A 24,373-nucleotide genomic window follows, 5' to 3' on the forward strand; every position below is an offset into this window, starting at 1 on the left:
TTAGCCACACATGGTACTCGGGCTGGGTGATGGCCCACTCGGTGCAGCAATGCACACACCCTGCTGTGCACGAGGCCCTGGGCCCGAGTCCCAGCACCACATTCGAGCATCATGGGTAGCACCGGGGGAAGCTCCATGGATGGTGGAGCAGTGCTGCAGGGTCTCTCCTCTCTTCAAAAACATGAATGAATCAATAATTGGACTCAAGAATCTGTTCAGCAGTACCACACATGCACAAGGGCCCTGGGTCTACTCCTGGTTTACTACTACTAATAATTATTATTATTATCATCATCATCATCATCATCACTGGGGCTTGATGCCTGCACTAAAATAAAAATAAAACTTTTCCTTTTCCATTGTTATTGCTGCTGCTGCTGCTGCTGCTGGATAGGACAGAGAGAAATCGAGAGAGGAGGAGAAGACAGAGGGAGAAAGAGAGACACCTGCAGTACTTGCTTCACACTCTCAAAGCTCCCGCTCTGTAAATGGGGAGCGAGGGCTCGAACCCCCTGAGCGTGGTAATGTGTGCGCCCAACCAGGTGTGCAGCCCTGGACTTCCGGAGCTGCCGTGTCCCCAGCACAGGACAGAGGTCTGACCCGTCTGAGGGTGGCTGCTGTGCCCAGGGGCCGGCCTCTCACACGCGCAGTCTTCTTCCCAGCAGCCGGAGGCGGGCGTGGCCCACGAGAGCCTGCAGGGGAGCAGGCCGGGCTCCAGCGCGGAGGAGGCGTGGAAGCTCCAGAAGGAGCTGGAGGAGGAGACGGAGCGCAGGCAGCAGCTGGAGGGCGAGGCCCAGAGTGCCCGCGAGGAGGTCCGGGAGCTGCGGCAGCGGAGCCCCCAGGAGGCGGTGGTGAGGAAGGAGGTGCTGAAGAAGGTGCCGGACCCGGCGCTGGAGGAGAGCCTGCAGCAGACGCAGCGCAGCCTGGCGGCAGAGCAGCACAAGAACCGGCTGCTGCAGGAGGAGCTGGAGGCGCTGCGGCTGCGGCTGCGCGGGCTGGAGCAGGAGGCCCGGGACGGCGGCCAGGAGTACGTGGTCAAGGAGGTCCTGCGCATCGAGCCCGACCGGGCCCGGGCCGACGAGGTGCTGAGGCTGCGGGAGGAGCTGGAGGAGCTGAGGCGGCAGAAGGGCGCCCGGGAGGCCGAGGCGGCCCTCCTGCAGCAGCGAGTCGCGGCCCTGACGGAGGAGAAGAGCCAGGCGCGGGAGAAGCTGGTGGAGAAGGAGGTGGTGAAGCTGCAGAACGACCCGCAGCTGGAGGCGGAGTACCGGCAGCTGCAGGAGGCCCAGCGGCGGGAGGGCCGGCTGCGCCAGAAGCAGGAGGAGGAGCTGAGCTTCCTGCAGGACAAGCTCAAGCGGCTGGAGAAGGAGCGGGCCATGGCGGAGGGCAAGATCACCGTCAGGGAGGTCCTCAAGGTGGAGAAGGACACGGCCGCCGAGAGGGAGGTGGGCGAGCTCCAGCGCCAGTACGGGGATGAGGCCTCGCGGGCTCGTGCCCACCAGCGGGAGAAGACGGAACTGCTGCGCAGGATCTGGGCCCTGGAGGAGGAGAACGCCAAGGTGCAGGTGCAGGAGAAGGTGCGGGAGATCGTGCGGCCCGACCCCCGGGCCGAGAGCGAGGTGGCCGACCTGCGGCTGGAGCTGGTGGAGCAGGAGCGCAGGTTCCGGGGGGCCGAGGAGCAACTGCAGAGCTACCAGGCCGAGCTGGAGGCCCTGCGGAGGCGGGGGCCCCAGCTGGAGGTCAAGGAGGTGACCAAGGAGGTCATCCGCTACACCACAGACCCCGAGGTGGAGAAGGAGCTGCAGCGGCTGCGGGAGGAGATCGTGGACAAGACCCGCCTCATCGAGCGCTGCGACCTGGAGATCTACCAGCTCAAGCAGGAGATCCAGGCCCTGAAGGACAGCAAGCCCCAGGTGCAGACCAAGGAGGTGGTGCAAGAGATCCTGCAGTTCCAGGAAGACCCCCGCACCAAGGAGGAAGTGGAGGGGCTGCGGGCACGACTGGCGGAGGAGCAGAAGAGGCAGGTGGACCTGGAAAGGGAGCGGGCCTCGCAGGAGGAGCGGGTGGCGCGCAAGGAGGAGGAGCTGTCCTGCGTGAGGGAGAAGGTGGTGCAGCAGGAGGTGGTCCGCTTCCAGGAGGAGCCGGGCCTGCGTGCCGAGGTGGACGCCTTCGCCGAGAGCATCGACGCGGAGCTGCGGCAGATCGACGTGCTGCGCGGGGAGCTGCGGAGGCTGCAGCGGCGCCGGGAAGAGCTGGAGCGGCAGCTGGAGGAGCTGGAGCAGGAGAGGCAGGCGCGCCGGGAGGCCGAGCTGGAGGTGCAGCGGCTCAAGCAGCGGCTGGCGGAGCTGGAGGAGGAGGAGGAGGGCGAGGCCCGAGAGAGGGTGACCCGCAAGCAGAAGGTGGTGCTACAGCCTGACCCGCAGCAGGTCCGGGAGCACGGGCTGCTCAAGCTGCAGCTAGAGGAGGAGCGGCACCGGCGCCAGGTCCTGGAGAGCGAGCTGGAGACCCTGAGGAAGACGCTGGGCCACCTGGAGAAGCTGGAGGTCAAGGAGAAGGTGGTCTTCTCCGAGAGCGTGCAGGTGGACAAGGGCGACACGGAGCAGGAGATCCGCAGGCTCAAGAGCAGCCTGGAGGAGGAAGGCCGGAGCAAGAGGGAGCTGGACGCGGAGGTGAGCCGGCTGCAGGCCAAGCTGTCCGAGCTGGAGTTCTCCAACTCCAAGTCATCCAAGGAGCTGGACTTCCTCCGGGAGGAGAACCACAGGCTCCAGCTGGAGCGGCAGAACCTGCAGCTGGAGACGCGGCGGCTCCAGTCGGAGATTGAGCTGGCGGCGACGGAGACGCGGGACCTGAGGACCCTGCCGGCGGCGGACTCCGGGACCAACCTGGACTCCCGGGTCTGGTCCCTGCAGCGGGAGCTGGACGACCTCAAGCAGCTGTCCCGGGACAAGGACCTGGAGATTGACGAGCTGCAGAAGCGTCTGGGCTCCGTGGCCGTCAAGCGGGAGCAGCGTGAGAACCACCTTCGCCGCTCCATCGTGGTCATCGACCCCGACACGGGCCGAGAGCTGTCCCCGGAGGAGGCCCGCCGGGCCGGGCTCATTGACTGGAGCATGTTCGTGAAGCTACGCAGCCAGGAGTGTGACTGGGAGGAGATCTCGGTCAAGGGGCCCAACGGCGAGTCCTCGGTGATCCACGACCGCAAGTCCGGCAAGAAGTTCTCCATCGAGGAGGCCCTGCAGAGGGGGCGGCTGACACCCGCCCAGTACGAGCGCTATGTCAACAAGGAGATGTCCATCCAGGAGCTGGCGGTCCTGGTGTCTGGGCAGAAGTAGCACAGCCCGCCCTCCCCCCGTCTCCACTGCCCTCCTCCTGGGTGTCTTCTCCCTGCCCACCATCAGGCTGCGCAGGACACAGGTCAGCTGCCAGCAGAACAGGACAGGCACAGCCCCCAATCAGCCCAGGTGCCCGGCTCCTTCCACCTTCCCCTCTCCTGCACGCTCCTGCCCACTCGGTACATGCCAGCTGGAAGCGACCTGCAGCCCGGGACGGGCACTGCCAGCTGTGACACGACCCATGGATGACTGTGCTGAGACCTTTCTGCCTTCCCCATCGTGGACACTGGGTCCTGGGGGCTGCCTACCTGAAAGCCCCACCCCAGGACTCTGGCTGAAGCCCGACTTCACATCAGAGGTCTCCCTCTGCCAGACCAGACCTTACACGGAGTGGCTGAAAGGTGGAGAAGGTGCCTTCGGGCATCTGCTTCTGCAAGGCCCTGTTTCCTGTGTAGACTGTGCAGCCGGACCAGTCCCGCTCGTCTCCTCCTTGGTAATTAGGTAAATGAAACAGCTGATTTTTCACCAAGATCTTGGGTTCTCTGTATCTCGTGTATCATGTAAGAAAATGGGAATAGGGAACTCTATTTATAGCATAAAAATAAACCCCTGGTGGCTTGACTTTTTGGCTGAGTGTTTCTCCCTCCCCTACCCTCCCTCTCCCCGACTCCTCCACATACTCCAGCTCCGGGAACATGCTAAAAAACAAAAAGAATAGGAAACAGTGTTCTGGAAACCTTGAAACAATTTATTGAGTTGCTTTATACAAGATTAACAATTTCCACAACACCCCCAGCAGCGACACAGTCGCCGCCCAGAAGCCACGGCCCCTTCACATTCCCCCCTCACATCTCACCCAGAAGTGGGCCCTGCAGCCCACCTGCCTTGCCATGGCTGCCAAGTCACTCACGCTCTCAGATTCCCACAGATAAAGCATCAACTGGAAAAAGAAATCCCACAAACTCCCCATCAAAGAAACGTTTCCCTGAGGCAAGAGGCATCGCTAGATTCCTAAAAAGGAGGGAATTCTGTTCCAGCTGCAGCTGTGCGCTCACTGGTCAGGGGGAGGGACGGGGGAGGGGGGCAGTGTTCTCGGGCAGAGAACCCTGGGGGATCCCCACAGCTCAGCCATCACGGGAGGCCTCTGCTCGGCTTTGAGCTCAGCAATACAAATCTCTTCTTTGGCTCTTCTGCTACTACCTAAGACTACTCTGTAAACAAACTGGAAACCCAAGTTGCCAAAAATATATAATACAGGGATAAGGAATCTGCTTAGCCCAATGTGAAACACATGTTGGTTCTTCTGTTCAAAAACAAAAATAAAAATGGGGTGGCTGAGCTGGTCCCTAGCAAGCAGACAGACTGAGCAAGGGACCCTGGGCGTGTGAGTGAGTGGTCACACAGGTGCACATTCTGAGGACGGAGCGTCCTCTTAGCACGTCTGCACTCACTTCACTGAAGCAGTTGGCTCACACACCTACAGCCCAGGCTCCACAGGGCGGGCCATGTCCTGAAACTCATGAAGCAGCCCCTGGTGAGTGGCCAGGCAGGGGAGTCAGCCCTGGCCTGCCTGACGCGCTCTCCGAGTTTGGGCTTCACCCTCACTGTGCAACCCCAGGCAGCCCCCAAGGCCTGGAGCCCCTGGGACCGAGAGGCCTGTCTGGCAGCTTTGCCTGAGGATTCTAACGAACTGGAATGTCTGTCTGCAACTCGGAACCTTGGTACCCTCGGCCCTCCGACAGATGAAGATACAGGTCCTGGGGCCCTGCAGCCTGCCCGCATGAACTCTGGGACAACAAAGAGGGACCCTGGCTGAACTGGGGCCTGGGACCTAGGAGCCCCGGTGACCTTCACGTCAGGCCGGCACAGATTAGGATGTGCAACCGTAAAAACCCATGAAATGAAACAGCTATGTCTTAAATACAGACATTATCTTTTTTTAAAAAAGGTCTTCATCTGAGATGCACTCAGAGGACTGACTGGCGTGTTGTCTAGCTCTGCACCACCACAAAGGCACTGGAAGTATGTCTTCCTATAACATGACGTGCAAAGAACAGTCCCGTTCTATCCAATGCGTTTAATGGTAATGATGAAAACTGAGCCAAAAATATGTCTTTAAAAACCCTACCACAATAGTTGAATCTACAAAGGTTTTTTTTGTTTGTTTGTTTTTTCTTTTTTTTTCCTTTCTCTCACAGGGCTTCATTGTCACAGTCAATAGCCACCGGCCCCCACACTCGGTGTTCAGAGTGTCCTTTGGAGGACAGATAGAGAGATCTTTCCTGGCTCTGGCGGCAGCCCGGACAGGTTTCCAGCTGGGATGGACACACCCTGGGACCCAACAGGGGATGGTGGGCTTGAGAGGTACTCTGACCAGATGCCAGGCAGCCAGGCAGGGGTGAAACAGGTGTGCCAACAGCTCTGCCTTGTTGGCAGAGCTCCCCCTACACAGCCCAAAGTGCACCCGGCTCAGAGCTGCCCCTCCAACGAGTGTCCACAAATCACACGGCCAGAGCACCAGGCCGCTTAGGGCCCAGAGGTGCACGGGGCTACTGCCCTCACCAAAGGCACGTCACAAGGGCCAAGGACACTCGCTTTGCACTCATATCTTTTCCGGAGTATAGCCCTGGACAGAGAGCGCAGGGGTACCTGACTTGCTGAGATGCACTAGCTCAGCCCAGTCAGCTGCCTCCAGGCCCATGTCAGCCAGGTCTTTCCTCTGAAGAAGTCACAACTTCCGTGGTACACCGGACCCTTTCCCATGAAGCTGAGAAGCATCTAGAAAAGAAGTGAAAACAGAGTAAGTCTTACAGGATCTGATTCCACGGAGGCGGCCCTAACCCAGAATGAATGGCCAGAGTCCTCGCAGGCTGATGCCGAGGCTCAAGCCGGACACAGCTGCCTGCTGCCAGCAGTGTTCACGGCAGCCACCAGTGAGGCTTGCTGCTGTGGGAGCCCCAGCGTGGTGAGCATTCTCACACAGACAAGCCGCACAGCGGAGAGGAGCGGACAGCGCCACACACCTTGCCACGACTGCCTCCGAGCAGAGACGCTCGGGCTGGAATGGAGATGTTCTGCTGGCAGCCCTACAATGTCTGGAGGGAAGAAGCGGTAGAAGGGAGTGCGGGGCTACGGCTCTGAGAAGAGCAGTAGGCCGACCGATGGGCTAACAGGCAGGTGGCACCCAGGGCATCTGTGCCCACTTCTCACAGCTACACAGGCTGGACAGGGCCCCAGTGTCTGAAGGTCAGAGCAAAGGGGGGCTGCCCAGACCCGGCAGGGCCCCTACATCTCTGCTTTTGCCTCTGCTGGACTCTGGCTTCCCGCTCAGGTCCTGTTCCTGTGGCCTGGCAATGTCTGGCAGAGGCAGGGGCTGTGTGCCAAAGGCCTGTAAGCAGAGCTGGGAAATGGCTTAGCTGGCAGAGTGCTCACCTTGCCAAGTGGGGACCCTGGGTCCCAGTCCTGGCGCGTGACGGCACCAAAGCACAAGGAAAGCTCTCTTGATAGGGAAACAGTGTATGGTACCCTCCTCTGACTTTCTCTTTTTAAATTTTTTTTTGTTTATTTATTGGATAGAAACAGCCAGAAATCAAGAGGGAAGGGGAGATATCGAGGGAGAGAGACAGACACCTGCAGCCCTGCTTCACTGCTCGTGAAGCTTTCCTCCTGCAGGTGGGGACTGGAGGGCTTGAAGCCGGCTCCCTGAGCACTATAATGTGCGCTCAACCAGGTGCGCCACCACAAGGTTCCTTTCTCTATAGAAAATAAAAAGAATGAAAAGTTGGTCTGATATTGCACACACATGAGGTCCTGGTGCCACAAAAAAAAAAAAAAGGAAGTCCCTGGGGAAGAAGCCGGGCCACCTCTCTCTCTAATGACAAAGGAAAGTCGCTGGGCTGAGGGATGGAGCTCCACTGCCTTGCACTTCAAGCTACCTTGATTTACTCTGTGCCCACACCAGGGCAGCCTGAGGCCGAGGCAGGGGCTGGGGGGAGCCTGTGGGGGTGAGGTCCGAGGGGTCCTCCGCACACCCACTGAGCTCCGCGGGACAAGACAACAGACACACAGTGACGGTGTGCCAAGCACAAAGCCCCTCGCAGCAGCCGTGGTTCTGGCCGCCCAGCAATTACCTGGCAGACTCTGCGGGAGGTGGGCGGCCACGGCAGCGTGTGGGAGAGGCGCTGCGCGGGGTGGGCTGGGGTGCAAGCCAGCCAGGAGACCTGGGGGACAGGAGGGGAGAGAAGAAAGCGCACACGTTGGAGACAGGAACAGGCGTGGCTTCAGCTTGTCATGAGCCCCAAGGGTCGTGTGGGGGGGGGCCTCCAGGAGAGACCTCACGGGGAGGGGCCCGTGGGCTCTGGGGATCAGATGTCGCCCACGGCCACACACTGGCGTGCACAGGCACCCGAACACGACAGAACTCAGGGTCAGCACAGACCCCGGGGAGGAGGCAGCACTTACTGTGGCCGAGGCCGTGGTGGAAGGTCCCGGGCGCAGGGCCTGTGACGATGGCATCCTTGGAGACCCCTGCTTTAGCAGAGGATTCGGTGCTGAAGGACAGCACGTGGAGAGGAAACTGGGAGATGATCTCCATGTGCCCGGGCAGTTTGGGGCTACCCGTCTTGTAGGACGAGGGCAGCAGGTTCAAGGGGGAGGAGCTGGTCAGCACCACGGTCCCCCCTGTCGCTTTCTGCAGAGCAAACACGGGGGTCACAATCCTGCACCGGCCTCAGCCAGCTCACACATCACGCCCGGGGACAGCCAGGGCAGGGCACTGCAGCAAACTGGGACACAGACAGCATGTGGGAAGCAAGGCCTTGGGGGCCAGGAGGTGGCACGGTGGATAAAGCGTCAGACTCTCTAGCTCAAAGTCCTGAATTTCATCCCTGGCACAGCATGAGCCAGAATGAGACTCTGGTGTCCTCCCTCCCCCCCCCCCATTAACAACTGTAGGGAGAAAAGAAGGGGGCATTCAATGGGAGCCACACAGCCAAGAAGCTAAGCAGTCGGAGGGTGTCTGCCCACACGTGCAGCCACGAGAACATGCCAGGAAGCCGAGGGCGGCGGTGGTACCAGTTAGACTACTTTGACTAGACCGGCCCTTCCAGAGCTTCCTCCCTCAACCAGACTCCCTCTATACAGGTGCTGGGGGCGGGGGTGTCGGGGGACAGCACTGTCCTCTCCAATGCTCACCAATGCCACCTCTGTCAGACCAGCAAAGCTCCCCTCCCTTTCAGAAGGCGCTCAGCCTCCACAGAACTGGTGATCTGACAGCTGAGGCCTTTCCCTTCTGTTTGGGGAGGGCAGGGAGGAGGCCTGCAGCTGGGGAAAGAGCCCAGCTGGTCGCACTCTGGGACCTCCTGCTTTGATCCCCTGCCTCGTGTGTCAGAGTGGTGCTCTGGCCTCTCTCTCTCTCCCCTCACTCAGGTAAAATTCTATCTCAGAAAGAAAGGGATCGAGCGGTGGCACACCTGGCTGAACACGCTACCATATGAAAAGACCCAGGTTCAAGCCCCGGCTCCCCACCTGAAGGGGCAGTTTCACAAGCAGTGCAGGTCTATCTCTTTCTCTTTCCTTTTCTACCTCCACATGTGCTCTCAATTTTTCTCCGTCCTACATAATAATAAAAAACAACGGGGAGAGGGGAATAAATGTCCACCAGGAGCAATGCATTTGTCATGTAGGGCCCAGCCCCCAATCAGCAAACAAACTTTAAAAAGAGGAAAATAAAGGGCCAGGGGTAATTCACCTTGCTGGCAATAAATAAAAAAGGGGCCAGGCAGTGGAACACAGTATCAAGGTCAAGGATCTGGGTTCCAGCCCCCGCGCCCCACCTGCAGGGGGTCGCGTCACAAGCAGTGAAGCAGGTCTGCAGGTGTCTCTTTTTCTTTATCTCCTCTTCCCCTCTCAGTTTCTCTCTATCCTATCCAATCAAATGGAAAAAAATGGCCTCCAGGAGCAGTGGATTCGTAGTGCCGGCAACAAGCCCCAGTGATAACCCTGGAAGCAAAAAGTAATAACATAATAATAATAATAATAAATAAATACATTACATTAAGCAGCCTGGGGGGTGGCACAGTGAGTAAAAGTGCTGGCCTTGCACATGTGAGGTCTCAAGTTCCAGCCCCATTATCAATCAGGTACACCAGGTACACCGCAGTGACGCTCTGGGTTCATCTCTCCACACACAGAATCAAGTTAAGAAAAAGCAGCAGATGAGGCGATGGCTTAACTGGTAGAACGTTGGACTTAAAAGCCTGAGTTCCTGGTTTAAGACCCCAACACTGCACGTACCAGAGTGGTGCTCTGGTTTCCTTCTCTGTATCATGTGAAACTCTCATATGTGATAAATAAAATAAATATTAAAAAAAGAAGGAGAAAGGCCAAGCCCCATGGCATATTCTCAGCCCCGGCTCTCTCCTGGACTCCATGTGGCTCGGTGATGACTGGGTCTTTTCTTCTGCTGGTCCCCTAAGAAATGTCAGGCTCTCGGGGCCAGGTGGTGATGCACCTGGTCAAGCGCACACCTTACAGAGCACAAGGACCTGGGATCTAGCGCCTGGTCCCCACCTGCAGGGGAAGAGCTTTGCAAGTGGTGATGCAGGGCTGCAGGGATCTGTTTCTCACCCTATCTCTGCCTTCGCTCTTGATTTCTGGCTGTCTGTAGCCAATAAATAAAGATAATTAGGGAGTTGGGCGGTAGTGCAGTCGGTTAAGTGCATATGAAGTGCAAGGATCAGCGTAAGGATCCCGGTTCAGGCTCCCAGCTTCCCACCTGCAGGGGAGTCGCTTCACAGGTGGCTGTCTTTCTCTCCCCCTCTCTGTCTTCCTCTCCTCTCTCCATTTCTCTCAGTCCTATCTAACAATGACATCAATAATAACTACAACAATAAAACAAGACAAATATAAAAAATAAAGATAAATGGGAGTCAGGCAGTATAGCGCAGCGGGTTAAGTGCACGTGATGCAAAGCACAAGGACCGGCATAAGGATCCCAGTTCGAGCCCCCGGCTCCCCACCTGCAGGGAGTTCGCTGCACAGGCGGTGAAGCAGGTCTGCAGGAGTCTGTCTGTCTTTCTCTCCCCCTCTCTGTCTTCCCCTCCTCTTTCCATTTCTCTCTGTCCTATCCAACAATGATGACATCAACAACAATAGCTACCACAACAATAAAAACAAGGGCAACAAAAAGGAAATAGATATTTAAAAAGAGAAAAATTAAAAAATAAAGGTAATTAAACAACAAAAAAATGTTTTCAGGGTCTCCTGGGATGGCTGCTCCCAGAAAAGCCAGGCCTTCCCGACTCCCAGGCTCACGCCCCCACCTTTCAACCTTCCCAGGGCCGCCAGGGGCCGGCCAGCCAAGCCCAGACTCACCGGCAAGGAGGCGGATGAGGCGGCGCTGCTCACAGTGCTGGGCTTCAGGGACGAGGTCAGCAACTTGGCCACTCCCTGGGTGCCACCGCTGGCGTCTCCGTTCGGCCCTCCGGGAGGAGCCACAAGGGTCAGCTTCTGGGACACCGTTGGCTTTTTCGCCGCAGAGCCTGGGACAGGCCGGCTGGCAGACTGCACCGTGGAGGGAGCCTGCACCCCGGGGAGTGGGCCGCCCGAAGCCGAGCCCTGGACGGATGCCCCCGCAGAGGAAGAGCTGCCCGGGGAGATCCCATGCTTGGAGATGGAGCCAGCAAAGGGGCTGTTCTTGTAGGAAGGCCCCGCGGAGCTGGCCGAGTGCTGCTTGGTTGGATGGCTCAGGGCAGCAGTGGGCGAGGCGAGGGGCTTGTGAGAGCTGCTGCTGGGGGGGGTGCCTCCCGAGGAGGCCGGCGTGGAAGGGTGGAAGCTCTGGCCTTTGGCCGGTGTCTTCGCGACCTGGAGGAAGGGCCGGTGACACTGTGGGGAGGGTGCCTTTGGGCCCTGGAGCTTGCTGACCAGCGGGGCTGGGGAGGAGAAGCTCTTCTGCTGCTGAGCGCCGGCGTGAAAGACCTTGACGGGGGGTCCGGGCACAGGAGCGGCTGCCGGGGTTCCGTGAGGCGTCCGTGCCAAGCCGTGGTGCTTGGCTTTGGGCTGGTGCGCATCCAGCAGGCCCTTGCTGAAGGGAGCCTGACACGACAGCTCTTTGTAGCCAGAACTCTCTGACTTCTTCTCCTTAGAGGTCTGCCCCAGTGCCAGGGCCTGCTCAGCCAGAAAGTTGAGGGGCGACTGCAGAGGGCTAGAGGCTGGAGGGGCAGCAGGGCTGGGCTTCAACAAGTTCCGCTTCTCTTCCGCACACAGGACGCCTGAGCCTTTTTCTGCAGGCGCTTTGGCGGGCGTGGGTAGCGGGAACTCCGAGCCACCACCCGCTCTGCTATTGAAGGCGGCCAGTTCCATGGACACGGCCTCCAGCGAGGAAGCCGAACTGTGGATCGGGTCTCCGTCCAGCGAGTCCTCCAGGCTGATGGCGGCGGGGCCGGCGAGGTTGCCAGACACCTGGGACAACAGCTCCCTGCTCGCAGCCCCGGAGCTTAGGCCTCCTCCCGGGTGTTCCGAAGGCAGACTGAGGGGGCCGCCAGCCTGGCCTGATGTGACAGAGACCTTCTTCTCGGGCTTGACGGCAGATTCCTGTGGGGAAGCAGACACAGATGTTTGGAGAGTGCCAGGAATGGCCCCACTGGCCTGACCAGCCCGGTTATCGGGATGCATCATGGACTCTGGTAAGAAGACTGTGTGGTCAGGGGCTGGGCGGTAGCACAGCGGGTTAAGCACACATGGATCCCAGTTTCAGCCTCTGGCTCCCTAGCTGCAGGGAGTCGCTTCACAAGTGGTGAAACAGGTCTGCAGGTGTCTGTCTGTCTCTCCCACTCTGTCTTTCCATCCTCTCTCGATTTCTCTGTCCTATCCAGCAACAGCAACACTGATAAACAAGGACAATGAAAGGGAAAGAATGGCCTCCAGGAGCAGTGGATTCGTAGTGCAGGCACCCAGCCTCAGCAATAACCCCGGAGGCAAATAAATAAGTAAATAAATAAATAAAATAAAGAGAGGACCTTTGGTCAAAGAATGAGGCTGTAGGGGTGACCATGGAGACTGGGGAGGAAGCACTGCGTGCCCAGGGAGCCTCGAACACAGCACTCAGCACTCTGGCCCACCTCTGTCCTGGGCTGAATGAGCCTAGCAGCACTGAAGCTAAGAACATACCCGCCCTTGGGGAGACCTTCCTCTCTGCCTTCCAACAGCGGAAGGCCTGTGCAAGGAAGCAATCTCAGCCGCGCTCTCAAGCTGCCCCATGTGGCCGGCACTGCAGAGTCTCAGGGACAGACGCCTGGTCTGGCAAAGTAGCAGCTGTGACTCCTCTGCATCTGGGAGACTTCTGCATCATCTACTACGACTGTCACGCCCCACCTCCCAGTAAGGCGCCTCCCTCTGTCTCAACCAGGTCCACTTGGGGCAGCCCAGTCCGCCTTCTGTCCTCAGGAAACCTGCAGTTGGCTGGGGCTGTGCTATTTCCACAGACAGGTTCTCTCATAATCCGGTTTCTTCCCAGCTGCCAGGGGCCTCCACTCCGGAGGTGTGGGCTGGGGCAAGGAGGGGCTTGTTTCACGTCCCCCCCCCCCAGCAGTGGGCAGGTGGGGACCGTCTCTGAAACTGAGGCTCGTGTCTCGACCCTGCCAAGCCCAGGCCCGTCTGGCCACTTCCTGGCATAATGTCAAGAGTGCCACCCTGGACATCTGTTCCCACAAGGCAGCAAAGCTCACTGGGCTGCCACAGTCGTGTGAGGTCTGACAACCGTGCTTGTAGGACAAGAACAGAATGGTAACGCACCTTCACTTTGATTTTAGAAGGGGCGATGACTTTCTTCTTGGACCTGTTCAAAGGAATAAAACAAAGAAACAGTTTAGAGGAGGTCCACCGGGCAGACAGAGCGGTGGTCGTGCTGAGACGTGAAAACACTGAGACACTCACAGGACGGATGTCAGGTGGCTGTGGCCTCGTCTGCTCTCCTTAAACAGAGTCCTGGAAGACACAGAGAATGCCGGAAAGTTGGCACAGGCCCCGGAATACAGGCTGTGCTCTAGAACTTATCTACCAGCCGGGCCCCAGCAGCTGTTGTCCAGTACATGTCGGCAGATGGTGAGCTGAGTTCCCGGAAGCATCTGGAGTGGCTGCACTTTAGGACGTCAGCTCCTGAGCCAGGGAGGCTGCTCAGTGAGGAAGACGCAGGCCTTGCATGAGTGAGGGCCCAGACTGCTGGCACAGTGCTCTGGTCTCTCTCTCATAAAAAACACAAACTTCGACCGGAAGAATTCCAGACTCCAGTCAGCATAGTGGACTGACAACCAGACGGGGCATAAGTAAGAAACAGAAAACTGGGGCCCGGTGGTGGCGCACCTGGTTGAGCACACGCTACAAGCTGCAAGGACCCCGGTTTGAGCCCCCATTTCCCACTTGCAGAGGGAAAGCTTTGCGAGTGGTGAAGCAGTGTTGCAGGTGTCTGTCTCTTGTCCTATCATCCCCTTCACTCTCTATCCAATAAATGAATAAAATAAAAGTTATAAAACCGCACCAATGTTTTAAACCAGCTAGATCTAACAGCTTATAGAACTTTCTCACCAGTAAAACAACACTCTTCTCAACATTTTCTAGGACTGACCTTCTCAAAACTTAAAAATCTTCAGGCCTCCTCAAACTTAAAAACAAACAAAAGCTGGAAAGGTGGGAACATTTTCAAATTTATTTTTCAAAGCCAGCATTGATAGCCACCCTTACACCAAAGTCAGACACTTTGAGAAAACCAAGGACCAACACTTCATATGAGCAATGAAGAAATTCTCAGGGCCAGACAGGGCACACATATCTAATGAGGGAGGACCCAGGCTTAAGCCCCCACCTGCCGGGGGAAGCGTCACAAATGGTAAAGCAGGTCTGCAGGTGTCTCTCTGTCTCTCTATTTCTCCTCCCTTCTCAATTTCTCTGTCTCTTTCCAAAAATAAATAAAAGAAATTCTCAAGAAAACACCTGCAAATAGAATGCAGCAGCATATTAATTCAAAGACCATATAGCATGACCAGTGGGATGTACTCTTGGGATGGTTTAACATGAAATTCAGTCAGTGTGTGTAGTATAGCACATCAACAGAAAGAAGGAAAAAAACAAAATCATTTCAACTGGCACAGAAAAGGCATCTGACAAAATACAACATCCTTTCATGATAAAAACACTCAACAGGGAGTCAGGCGGTAGTGCAGCGGTTAAGTATATGTGGCGCAAAGCGCAAGGACCGGCGTTAAGGATCCCAGTTTGAGCCCCCGGGCTCCCCACCTTCAAGGGAGTCGCTTCACAGGCGGTGAAGCAGGTCTGCAGGTGTTAAAAAAAACAACTCAACAATCTAGTAATATTTGGGGGACCAGAAAAGTTGTATTTTTCTATGCAAAAACGTGTTGTGACTTTTCTGACAACCCAACAGAAGCAATCTGCTTTCAGGTAATCAAATCCACATGTAGAAACCCCCCAGTGAACCCTCAGTGGTAAAGACTGCAAGTCTCCCTCCTAGTTAGTTAAGGCAAGGGTGCACGTGTCCAACCTTCAAGACAGTACTGGAAGATCCAGGCAAGAAAAAGTCACAAGACGCACACACACTGGAAAGAAAGAGGTGAAGGCATCTCTGTTTGCAGGTGTGTCACCCAAGATTCTATCAAACAAAAAAACATTAGAATTAAGCTACGTAACAGAACATGAAGTCAACACAAAGTTAGTTTCATTTCTATACATGAACAATAAACCCAAAAGGAAATCACAAAAACAATTTAGTCCACAATAGCATCAAAAGAGTAAAATTCAAATGAATTAATTTAACAAAGCACAATGAAAACTACAACACGTTGGGCTGGGTGGTGGTGCACCTATTTGAGCACACATGTGACAATGTGCTAGGACCCGGGTTCAAGTCCCTGGTCCCCACCAGCAAGGGGAAAGCCTCATGAGTGGTGAAGCAGTGCTGCAGGTGTCTCTGTCTCTCTTCCTCTCTATCCCCCATCCCCTCTCAATTTCTAGCTATCTCTATCCAATAAAGAAATAAAGATAATAAAATTAAAAAAAAAAAATGCAACCGATCTTGGATGGACCTTGAAAAATTCATGTTAAGTGAAATAAGTCAAAAACAGAAGAATGAATATGGGATGATCTCACTCTCAGGCAGAAGCTGAAAAACAAGATCAGAAAAAAAAAAAAACACACAAGTAGAACCTGAAATGGAATTGGCATATTGCACTAAAGTAAAAGACTCTGGGGTGGGGCTGGGTGGGTGGGGAGAATACAGGTCCAAGAAGGATGACAGAGGACCTAGTGGGGGTTGTATTGTTATATGGGAAACTGGGGAATGTTATGCATGTACAAACTATTGTATTTACTGTGGAATGTAAAACATTAATTCCCCAATAAAGAAATAAAATTTAAAAAAGTAATTAAATTAAAAAAAAAAAACTACCACACATGCTGGAACAGACTGAAGACAGAAATGAAAGCAGACACACGGTGTATTCTTATATTGGAAGGCAAGGCTGCTATCAAATCAGTGCAACCACAACCCAAGGCCGTGTCACAGACTCCATGCTATGCCTGTCAGGGTCTCAGCAGGGCCGGGGCCCATTCCCAAGGTGAGCGTGTGTGGGGAAGATGTCCCTCCCCAACCAGCAATTCCTGTACACCAGGACACTGCCCGAGAGCTCAGTGCTGGCACTACCTACTCAGAGACCGGACCAGACTCCAGATTATTCCTGAGTTTCGGACTGACTGGCCGTGTGGCCATGGAAATGGTGATTTTCCAGGAGCCCTCTCCAGGCCCAATTAGTCTGCTAGAATGGCCCACAGAGCCCAGGGAACCTGTTTCCCCATTGCATCGCCAACTTCTCCCAAAGACGGGAGAGAGAAGGGCCAGGTAACAGGAGGCTGTGCAGCACCCAGGCCCTCTCCAGCCACCAGACCCCCACAGGCTCACCAGTCCAGAAGCTCCCCAGATCCTCTCCTGAAAACCCCTTTGGGTTTTCAGAGGCTCCATTACACAGAGACGAGTCCAAACTATTTTTTTTCCAGGATTTCACAGTTCCAGGCCAATGTTTTCAGAAGGAGACAGAGAAGCAGAGAGAGAGAGAGAAGCCACAGCATGGAAGCTTCCGTTCAAGGCACTAGGAACCAGACAGGAGCTTGGGTCATGCACATCGAAGCAGCACACTGTCCAGGTGAACTGCCATGCCAGTCCCTAGTCGCACCAGTGATAGCTAGCTTTGATCTCTAGCCCCACCGCCAAGATCAGAGGTGGAGCCTACTATGCAGCCCTTATTCACGCCGATCTCCCTGGCAACCCACCCCAGTCTCCAGTGTGTTTGCCAAAAGTGACTATCACCAGCATAGTTCTCAGCACTTGGGATATTCCAAGGCTTTCAGAGCTATGAGTCAGGAACTGTGAATGAAAACCAAACAGGTATGAAAAGTGGTTCTGGTTATCTGACACATGCACGCACACACACACACACACAAATATACATGCACATTTATTTCCCTACAAAGCACAAAACTGTGAAGTGCTTGGATATTTTTGCATGAATAGAAAAGCACGTCAGTAGTCCAGGAGGTGGTGTAGCAGCTAAGGTGCTGAACTAACAAGCATGACTGGTCCTAAGCTCAATACTCAGCACCAGCATCCAATAGCACAGCTATATACAAGATACTGGGTACTGTACAGCAAACCCTAACAAAAGGACTTTTCAAAGTTAACCCAATTACCAATGAATGTGATGATAACATTAACTATCGATTGTCTTTTTGAACCCTAAGACAGCAGGAACCTCACATCTCCACTACAGAGCCTCTACTTCCCCCAGTCCTGGAACCCTTGGATAGGGCCCACTTTCCCGTATGTCTCTCCCAATCCATATCAAATAATATTGCATCTGCCGATCACAACCTAACCAACACAACGATTGCCACCTCAACATGCTTCACTTCAGACTGTGTCCAGAGACTTCACGTGTGGAAAGACAACCCTTCAGCTTCATTACTTGGGTGAGACCTTTCCTTTCATAATATACTCTAATTCCATCTCAGGTGGTTCACTTTCTAACAAAGTCCCAAAACCTAGGTATACACCAGTTTCTGTGAGAGAGAGCATATGTTCACACGTATCCATAAACTACTGCAAAATATATACCTGAAAGCAGAAGTACACTAGAGTTTGTAGTGAGTACCCCCCTAACACTTCCTCTCCACTATTCCAAGCTTTGGGTCCATGATTGCTCAACAATTTGTTTGGCTTTGTATGTTAACTCTCTTTTCAGTCACCAGGTTCCAGATGCCATCAGGATACTAGCCAGGCTTCCCTGGATTGAAGACCCCACCAATGTGTCCTGGAGCTCCGCTTCCCCAGAGACCCACCCTACTGGGGAAAGAGAGAGGCAGACTGGGAGTATGGACCCACCAGTCAATGCCCATGTTCAGCGGGGAAGCAATTACAGAAGCCAGACCTTCCACCTTCTGCAACCCACAATGACCCTGGGTCCATGCTCCCAGAGGGATAGAGAATGGGAAAGCCATCAGGGGAGGGGGTGGGATATGGAGATTGGGTGGTGGGAATTATGTGGAGTTGTACCCCTCCTACCCTATGGTTTTGTTAATTAATCCTTTCTTAAATAAAAAAGAAAAAATACTCAGCACCACACGTACCAGAGTGTTGCTCTGGCCTCTCTCCCACCCCTGCCCTCCTCTCTCTCTTTCTGTCATTTTTAATCTTAGTTTTTATCAAAACTAGAATTACTGCTCAGATTTGGTGCCTGCACAATAAACCCACCGTTACCAGGTGCCAATTTTCCCCCTTTGACAGCACAGAGAGATACTGAAGGTGAGATGGAGAGAAAAAGGACAGAGAAAGACAGCTGCCACCCCTACTTCATCACTCGGAAAGCCTCCCTCCTATAGGTGGGGCGTGGGGGGCTCAAACCCGGGTCCTCATGCCTGGTGGTGTATGTGCTCAACCAGGTGTGCCACTACCCACCCTTCTCTCCTCCACTATTTTTATTATTATTACTATTCTTATTATTTACCAGAGCACTCTCAGTTCTGGCTTATAGTGGTATGGGGGTTGAACCTAGAAATTTGGGGTCTCAAGCATGAGTCTCTTTGCATAACCATTATGCTATCTATCCACCCACCCTCACCCTGCCCTCTCCTCCACCTTCAATATACAAACGAAACAAAATCTAGAAAAAAGAGTGAGCTGGGGAGATAGCATTATGGTTTTGCAAAAGACTCTCCTGCCTGAGGCTCTGAAGTTTCAGATTCAACCCCTAGCACCACCATCAGCCAGAGCTGAGAGGTACTCTGGTATGTATGAATGTATGTGTGTGTGTATCTATCTATCTACCTATCTATCTATCTATCTATGTCTCCTATCATCAAAATAAAAATAAATAAAGCATTTTTTGAAAAGAGGGAAAGGGAGTTCTGGAGGCGGAGCTACGAGCAGCAGATCGCTTTCTCTCCTCTCCTCTCCTCTCCTCTCCTCTCCTCTCCTCTCCTCTCCTCTCCTCTCCTCTCCTCTCCTCTCCTCTCCTCTCCTCTCCCGGATCAACTAGGAATACCAAAGGAGACCACCCGGGACCGAAACAAGACAGGACTAGAATGACCACAGGAACCCAGTAAATCACCCGTGAGTACAAACACGCATGGCTGGTGACAGAAAGGAGAGAGGGGCCTAAGGAGAGATTAAGTGACTGCTAACATTCAGCAGTTTATCAGTGGAGACACCACCTCCAGTCTGCTCCACAAGGGGACAGCTGAAGGGAGGAAAGGACTCCCCAGAGACTCACCAAGTGCAACTCTGAGTCTCCATTGCTACTACCCTCAGAATCTGGAGCAGCAACAGGGAGGGACACCAGGGGACAGAGATCTAACCGGGAAACTCAGAAGACCTATACCTCCTTGGCATAGCTGAGGGGCTGTGAAAGTCTCTTTGCATAACCACTGGATTATCTCTGCCACACCCTGCTTTATCTCTTGGTTAGGAGTCAGTGATTAAGCAAAGAAGCCTATTGATAGTTTAAAAGCCCTCAGGCTCCCATAGCCTACAGGGGAAAAAAAAAAAAAAGAAAGAGGCTTTTACACCACTGAGCTCCAACTCAGGGATTGAAATAACTGTTAACTTCCACCACTGTGAACCCTTTAATTAACTTACTTAGACACAAGTCAACCCAGGCAATAGTGATCAATAATTTGAAAAGTACTGATGAAGGGAACTCATAACATAATATATAAAATGGTTAAAACAACAAGAAAAAATATTGGAGACTCGAACCAGGACAAGAGTCCAGCTAAAAGTCCTCCAGAGGGTGAAGCACAAAACAACGAGTTCAACATCTAAACATTAGCTAAGGAAATAATCACAGGAGTAAAGAATTTGAAAAAATTGTAATCAGAAATGCAGGAACAACAAATGAGAATATGGAAGAAAATACTAATTATCTCATGGTTATTAGAGAGCTGAAAGCTGAAATCGCTGAGCTAAGAAGGCAACTAGCTGAACAAGCTAAAACAGTATCAGAGCAGGGCAACAAAATAGATGAACTCCAGAAAGCAGTAGAGGGCAGAGAGAATAGAATCTATGAGGCTGATGACAGAATTAGCAAGATTGAGGATGAATTAGAGACAACTAAAAAATAAGTAAGAGATCTCAAAAAGAGATTAAGAGATGCTGAAAACAACAACAGAGTCCTATGGGATGACTTCAAAAGAAACAATATACGCATTATTGGCTTACCAGAGGAAGAAAGAGAAGGAGAGGAAGAAAGCATTCTCCAGGCCATAATAGCTGAAAACTTCTCTAGTCTAGACAACATCAAAGATATAAAAATTCAAGAAGCCCAGAGGGTCCCAAACAGAATTAACCCAGACCTAAAGACACCAAGACATATCATACTTAGAATGGAAAGGAATAAGGATAAAGAAAGGATCCTCAAGGCTGCAAGAGAAAAACAAAGAGTCACCTACAAAGGAAAACCCATAAGATTAGCAGCAGACTTCTCCATACAAACACTACAGGCCAGAAGAGAATGGCAAGATTATCTATCGAGTGCTCAATGAGAAAGGCTTTCAGCCAAGAATACTATATCCTGCTAGACTATCATTCAGACTAGATGGAGGCATCAAAACCTTCTAGGACAAGCAACAGTTGAAGGAAGCAACCATCACCAAGCCTGCCCTGAAAGAAGTTCTGAAAGGTCTCCTATAAACAGTCAGAGCACCACAAATAGGACATATATCAAAACACTCTAAAACTCTACAAGAATGGCATTAAAATATCTTCAATCCTTGATATCAATAAATGTCAATGGCCTGAATTCACTGCCAGATCTCAAACTGTATTATAGAGCCATTGTCATCAAAACTGCTTGGTACTGGAACATGAACAGACACACTGACCAGTGGAATAGAATTGAGAGCCCAGAAATGAGGCCCCACACGTATGGACATCTAATCTTTGACGAAGGGGCCCAGACTATTATATGGGGAAAGCAGAGTCTCTTCAACAAATGGTGTTGGAAACAATGGGTTGAAACATGCAGAAGAATGAAACTGAATCACTGTATTTCACCAAATACAAAAGTAAATTCCAAGTGGATCAAGGACTTGGATGTTAGACCAGAAACTATCAGATACTTAGAGGAAAATATTGGAAGAACTTTTTTTCGCATATATTTTAAAGACATTTTCAATGAAACGAATCCAATTACAAGGAAGACTAAGGCAAGTATAAACCTATGGGAATACACCAAATTAAAAAGCTTCTTCACAGCAAAAGAAACCACTACCCAAATCAAGAGACCCCTCACAGAATGGGAGAAGATCTTTACATGCCATACATCAGATAAGAGTTTAATAACCAACATACATAAAGAGCTTGCCAGACTCAACAACAAGACAACAAATAACCCCATCCAAAAATGGGGGAGGACTTGGACAGAATATTCACCACAGAAGAGATCCAAAAGGCCGAGAAACACATGAAAAAATGCTCCAAGTCTCTGATTGTCAGAGAAATGCAAATCAAGACAACAATGAGATATCACTTCACTCCTGTGAGAATGTCATACATCAGAAAAGGTAACAGCAGCAAATGCTGGAGAGGGTGTGGGGACAAAGGAACCCTCCTGCACTGCTGGTGGGAATGTCAATGGGTCCAACCTCTGTGGAGAACAGTCTGGAGAACTCTCAGAAGGCTAGAAATGGACCTACCCTATGACCCTGCAATTCCCCTCCTGGGGATATATCCTAAGGAACCCAACACATCCATCCAAAAAGATCTGTGTACACATAAGTTCTTGGCAGCACAATTTGTAATAGCCAAAACCTGGAAGCAACCCAGGTGTCCAACAACAGATGAGTGGCTGAGCAAGTTGTGGTCTATATACACAATGGAATACTACTCAGCTGTAAAAAATGGTGACTTCACTGTTTTCAGCTGATCTTGGATGGACCTTGAAAAAATCATGTTGAGTGAAATAAGTCAGAAACAGAAGGATGAATACGGGATGATCTCACTCTCAGGCCGAAGTTGAAAAACAAGATTAGAAAAGAAAACACAAGTCGAACCTGAAATGGAATTGGAGTATTACACCAAAGTAAAAGACTCTGGGGTGGGTAGGTGGGTGGGGAGAATACAGGTCCATGAAAAATGATGAATGAAATAGTGGGGGTTGTATTGTTAAATGGGAATCTGGGGAATGTTATGCATGTAAAAAAAAGAAAAGAAAAAAGAAGTAGAAATGCAAAGCAGAAATTGACTGAGTTTGGAGTATGGCACCAAAGTAAGAAAGCAGAAGTGCACTAGAGTTTGCAGTGAGTACCCTCCCTAACACTTCCTCTCCACTATTCCAAGCTTTGGGTCCATGATTGCTCAACAATTTGTTTGGCTTTGTATGTTAACTCTCTTTTCAGTCACCAGGTTCCAGGTGTCATCAGGATACTAGCCAGGCTTCCCTGGATTGAAGACCCCACCAATGTGTCCTGGAGCTCCGCTTCCCCAGAGACCCACCCTACTGGGGAAAGAGAGAGGCAGACTGGGAGTATGGACCGACCAGTCAACGCCCATGTTCAGCGGGGAAGCAATTACAGAAGCCAGACCTTCTACCTTCTGCAACCCACAATGACCCTGGGTCCATGCTCCCAGAGGGATAGAGAATGGGAAAGCTACTGGGGAGGGGGTGGGATATGGAGATTGGGTGGTGGGAATTATGTGGAGTTGTACCCCTCCTACCCTATGGTTTTGTTAATTTATCCTTTCTTAAATAAAAAAAAAGAAAAGAAAACACAAGTAGAACCCGAAATGGAATTGGCATATTGCCCCCAAGTAAAAGACTATGGGGTGGGTGGGTGGGGAGAATACAGGTCCATGAAGGATGATAAATGACATAGTGGGGGTTGTATTGTTAAATGGGAAACTGGGGAATGTTATGCATGTAAAAACTATTGTATTTACTGTTGAATGTAAAACATTAATTCCCCAATAAAGAAATAAATTTAAAAAAAAAATACATGAACAGGGCCATCACAGCTAATGAAATTGAAACAGTTATCAAAAATCTCCCCAAAAATAAAAGTCCTGGACCAGATGGTTTTACAAGTGAATTTTAAAAAACCTTCAAAGAAGAACTAATACCTCTACTTTTAAAAGTCTTCCAGAAGATTGAAGACACTGGAATACTCCCTGCCAGCTTCTATGAAGCCAACATCACCCTGATACCAAAAGCAGACAGGGACACAACCAAAAAAGAAAACTACAGACCAATATCTCTGATGAACATAGATGCTAAAATACTGAACAAAATTCTAGCCAACCGGATACAGCAGTATATCAAAAAGATTGTTCATCATGACCAAGTGGGGTTTATCCCAGGCATGCAAGGTTGGTTTAATATACGTAAATCAATCAATGTGATCCACCACATCAACAACAGCAAGACCAAAAACCACATGGTCATATCAATAGATGCAGAGAAAGCCTTTGACAAAATACAACATCCCTTTATGATCAAAACACTACAAAAAATGGGAATAGATGGAAAATTCCTGAAGACAGTGGAGTCTATATATAGCAAACCTACAGCCAACATCATACTCAATGGTGAAAAACTGGAAGCATTTCCCCTCAGATCAGGTACTAGACAGGGCTGCCCACTATCACCATTACTATTCAACATAGTGTTGGAAGTTCTTGCCATAGCAATCAGGCAGGAGCAAGGAATTAAAGGAATACAGATTGGAAGAGAAGAAGTCAAACTCTCCTTATTTGCAGATGACATGATAGTATACATGGAAAAACCTAAGGAATCCAGCAAGAAGCTTTTGGAAATCATCAGGCAATACAGTAAGGTGTCAGGCTACAAAATTAACATTCAAAAGTCAGTGGCATTCCTCTATGCAAACACTAAGTTAGAAGAAATTGAAATCCAGAAATCAGTTCCTTTTACTACAGCAACAAAAACAATAAAATATCTAGGAGTAAACCTAACCAAAGAAGTGAAAGATTTGTATACTGAAAATTATGAGTCACTACTCAAAGAAATTGAAAAAGACACAAAGAAGTGGAAAGATAGTCCATGTTCATGGGTTGGAAGAATTAACATCATCAAAATGAATATATTACCCAGAGCCATCTACAAATTTAATGCTATCCCCATCAAGATCCCAAGCACATTTTTTAGGAGAATAAAAAAAAAAATACTACAAATGTTTATCTGGAACCAGAAAAGAACTAGAATTGCCAAAACAATCTTGAGAATAAAGAACAGAACCGGAGGCATCACACTCCCAGATCTCAAACTGTATTATAGGGCCATTGTCATCAAAACTGCTTGGTACTGGAACATGAACAGACACACTGACCAGTGGAATAGAATTGAGAGCCCAGAAATGAGGCCCCACACCTATGGACATCTAATCTTTGACAAAGGGGCCCAGACTATTACATGGGGAAAGCAGAGTCTCTTCAACAAATGGTGTTGGAAACAATGGGTTGAAACATGCAGAAG

At 51.7% G+C, this 24,373-nt stretch overlaps 2 protein-coding genes across 6 annotated transcripts in view; one reads left to right on the plus strand and one right to left on the minus strand.

The window, feature by feature from the left end:
* PPL (periplakin) overlaps nt 1-3,950 on the plus strand; it is a 45,361-nt gene extending 41,411 nt beyond the window's left edge. Inside the window, exon 22 of one of the 2 annotated variants that reach the window (XM_060172434.1) lies at nt 663-3,950. In XM_060172434.1, the coding sequence (XP_060028417.1) occupies nt 663-3,329 (2,667 nt within the window). In that variant the 3' untranslated portion in view covers nt 3,330-3,950. The remainder of the gene's footprint in view (nt 1-662) is intronic. The other variant, XM_060172435.1, reaches the window with a different exon arrangement.
* Nucleotides 3,951-4,056: 106 nt separating this feature from the next.
* Nucleotides 4,057-24,373, minus strand: part of UBN1 (ubinuclein 1) — a 44,800-nt gene continuing 24,483 nt past the window's right edge. For 2 of the 4 annotated variants that reach the window (XM_060172437.1, XM_060172436.1), the window contains 7 exons: nt 13,263-13,313; nt 13,122-13,164; nt 10,704-11,921; nt 7,791-8,019; nt 7,460-7,549; nt 6,232-6,424; nt 4,057-6,107 (listed from right to left, as the gene is read on the minus strand). In XM_060172437.1, the coding sequence (XP_060028420.1) occupies nt 6,032-6,107; nt 6,232-6,424; nt 7,460-7,549; nt 7,791-8,019; nt 10,704-11,921; nt 13,122-13,164; nt 13,263-13,313 (1,900 nt within the window). In that variant the 3' untranslated portion in view covers nt 4,057-6,031. The remainder of the gene's footprint in view (nt 6,108-6,231; nt 6,425-7,459; nt 7,550-7,790; nt 8,020-10,703; nt 11,922-13,121; nt 13,165-13,262; nt 13,314-24,373) is intronic. The other 2 variants (XM_007522005.3, XM_060172438.1) reach the window with 2 other exon arrangements.

The sequence above is a fragment of the Erinaceus europaeus genome, chromosome 15 (genome assembly GCF_950295315.1).
Source record: "Erinaceus europaeus chromosome 15, mEriEur2.1, whole genome shotgun sequence".
NCBI lineage: Eukaryota > Metazoa > Chordata > Mammalia > Eulipotyphla > Erinaceidae > Erinaceus > Erinaceus europaeus.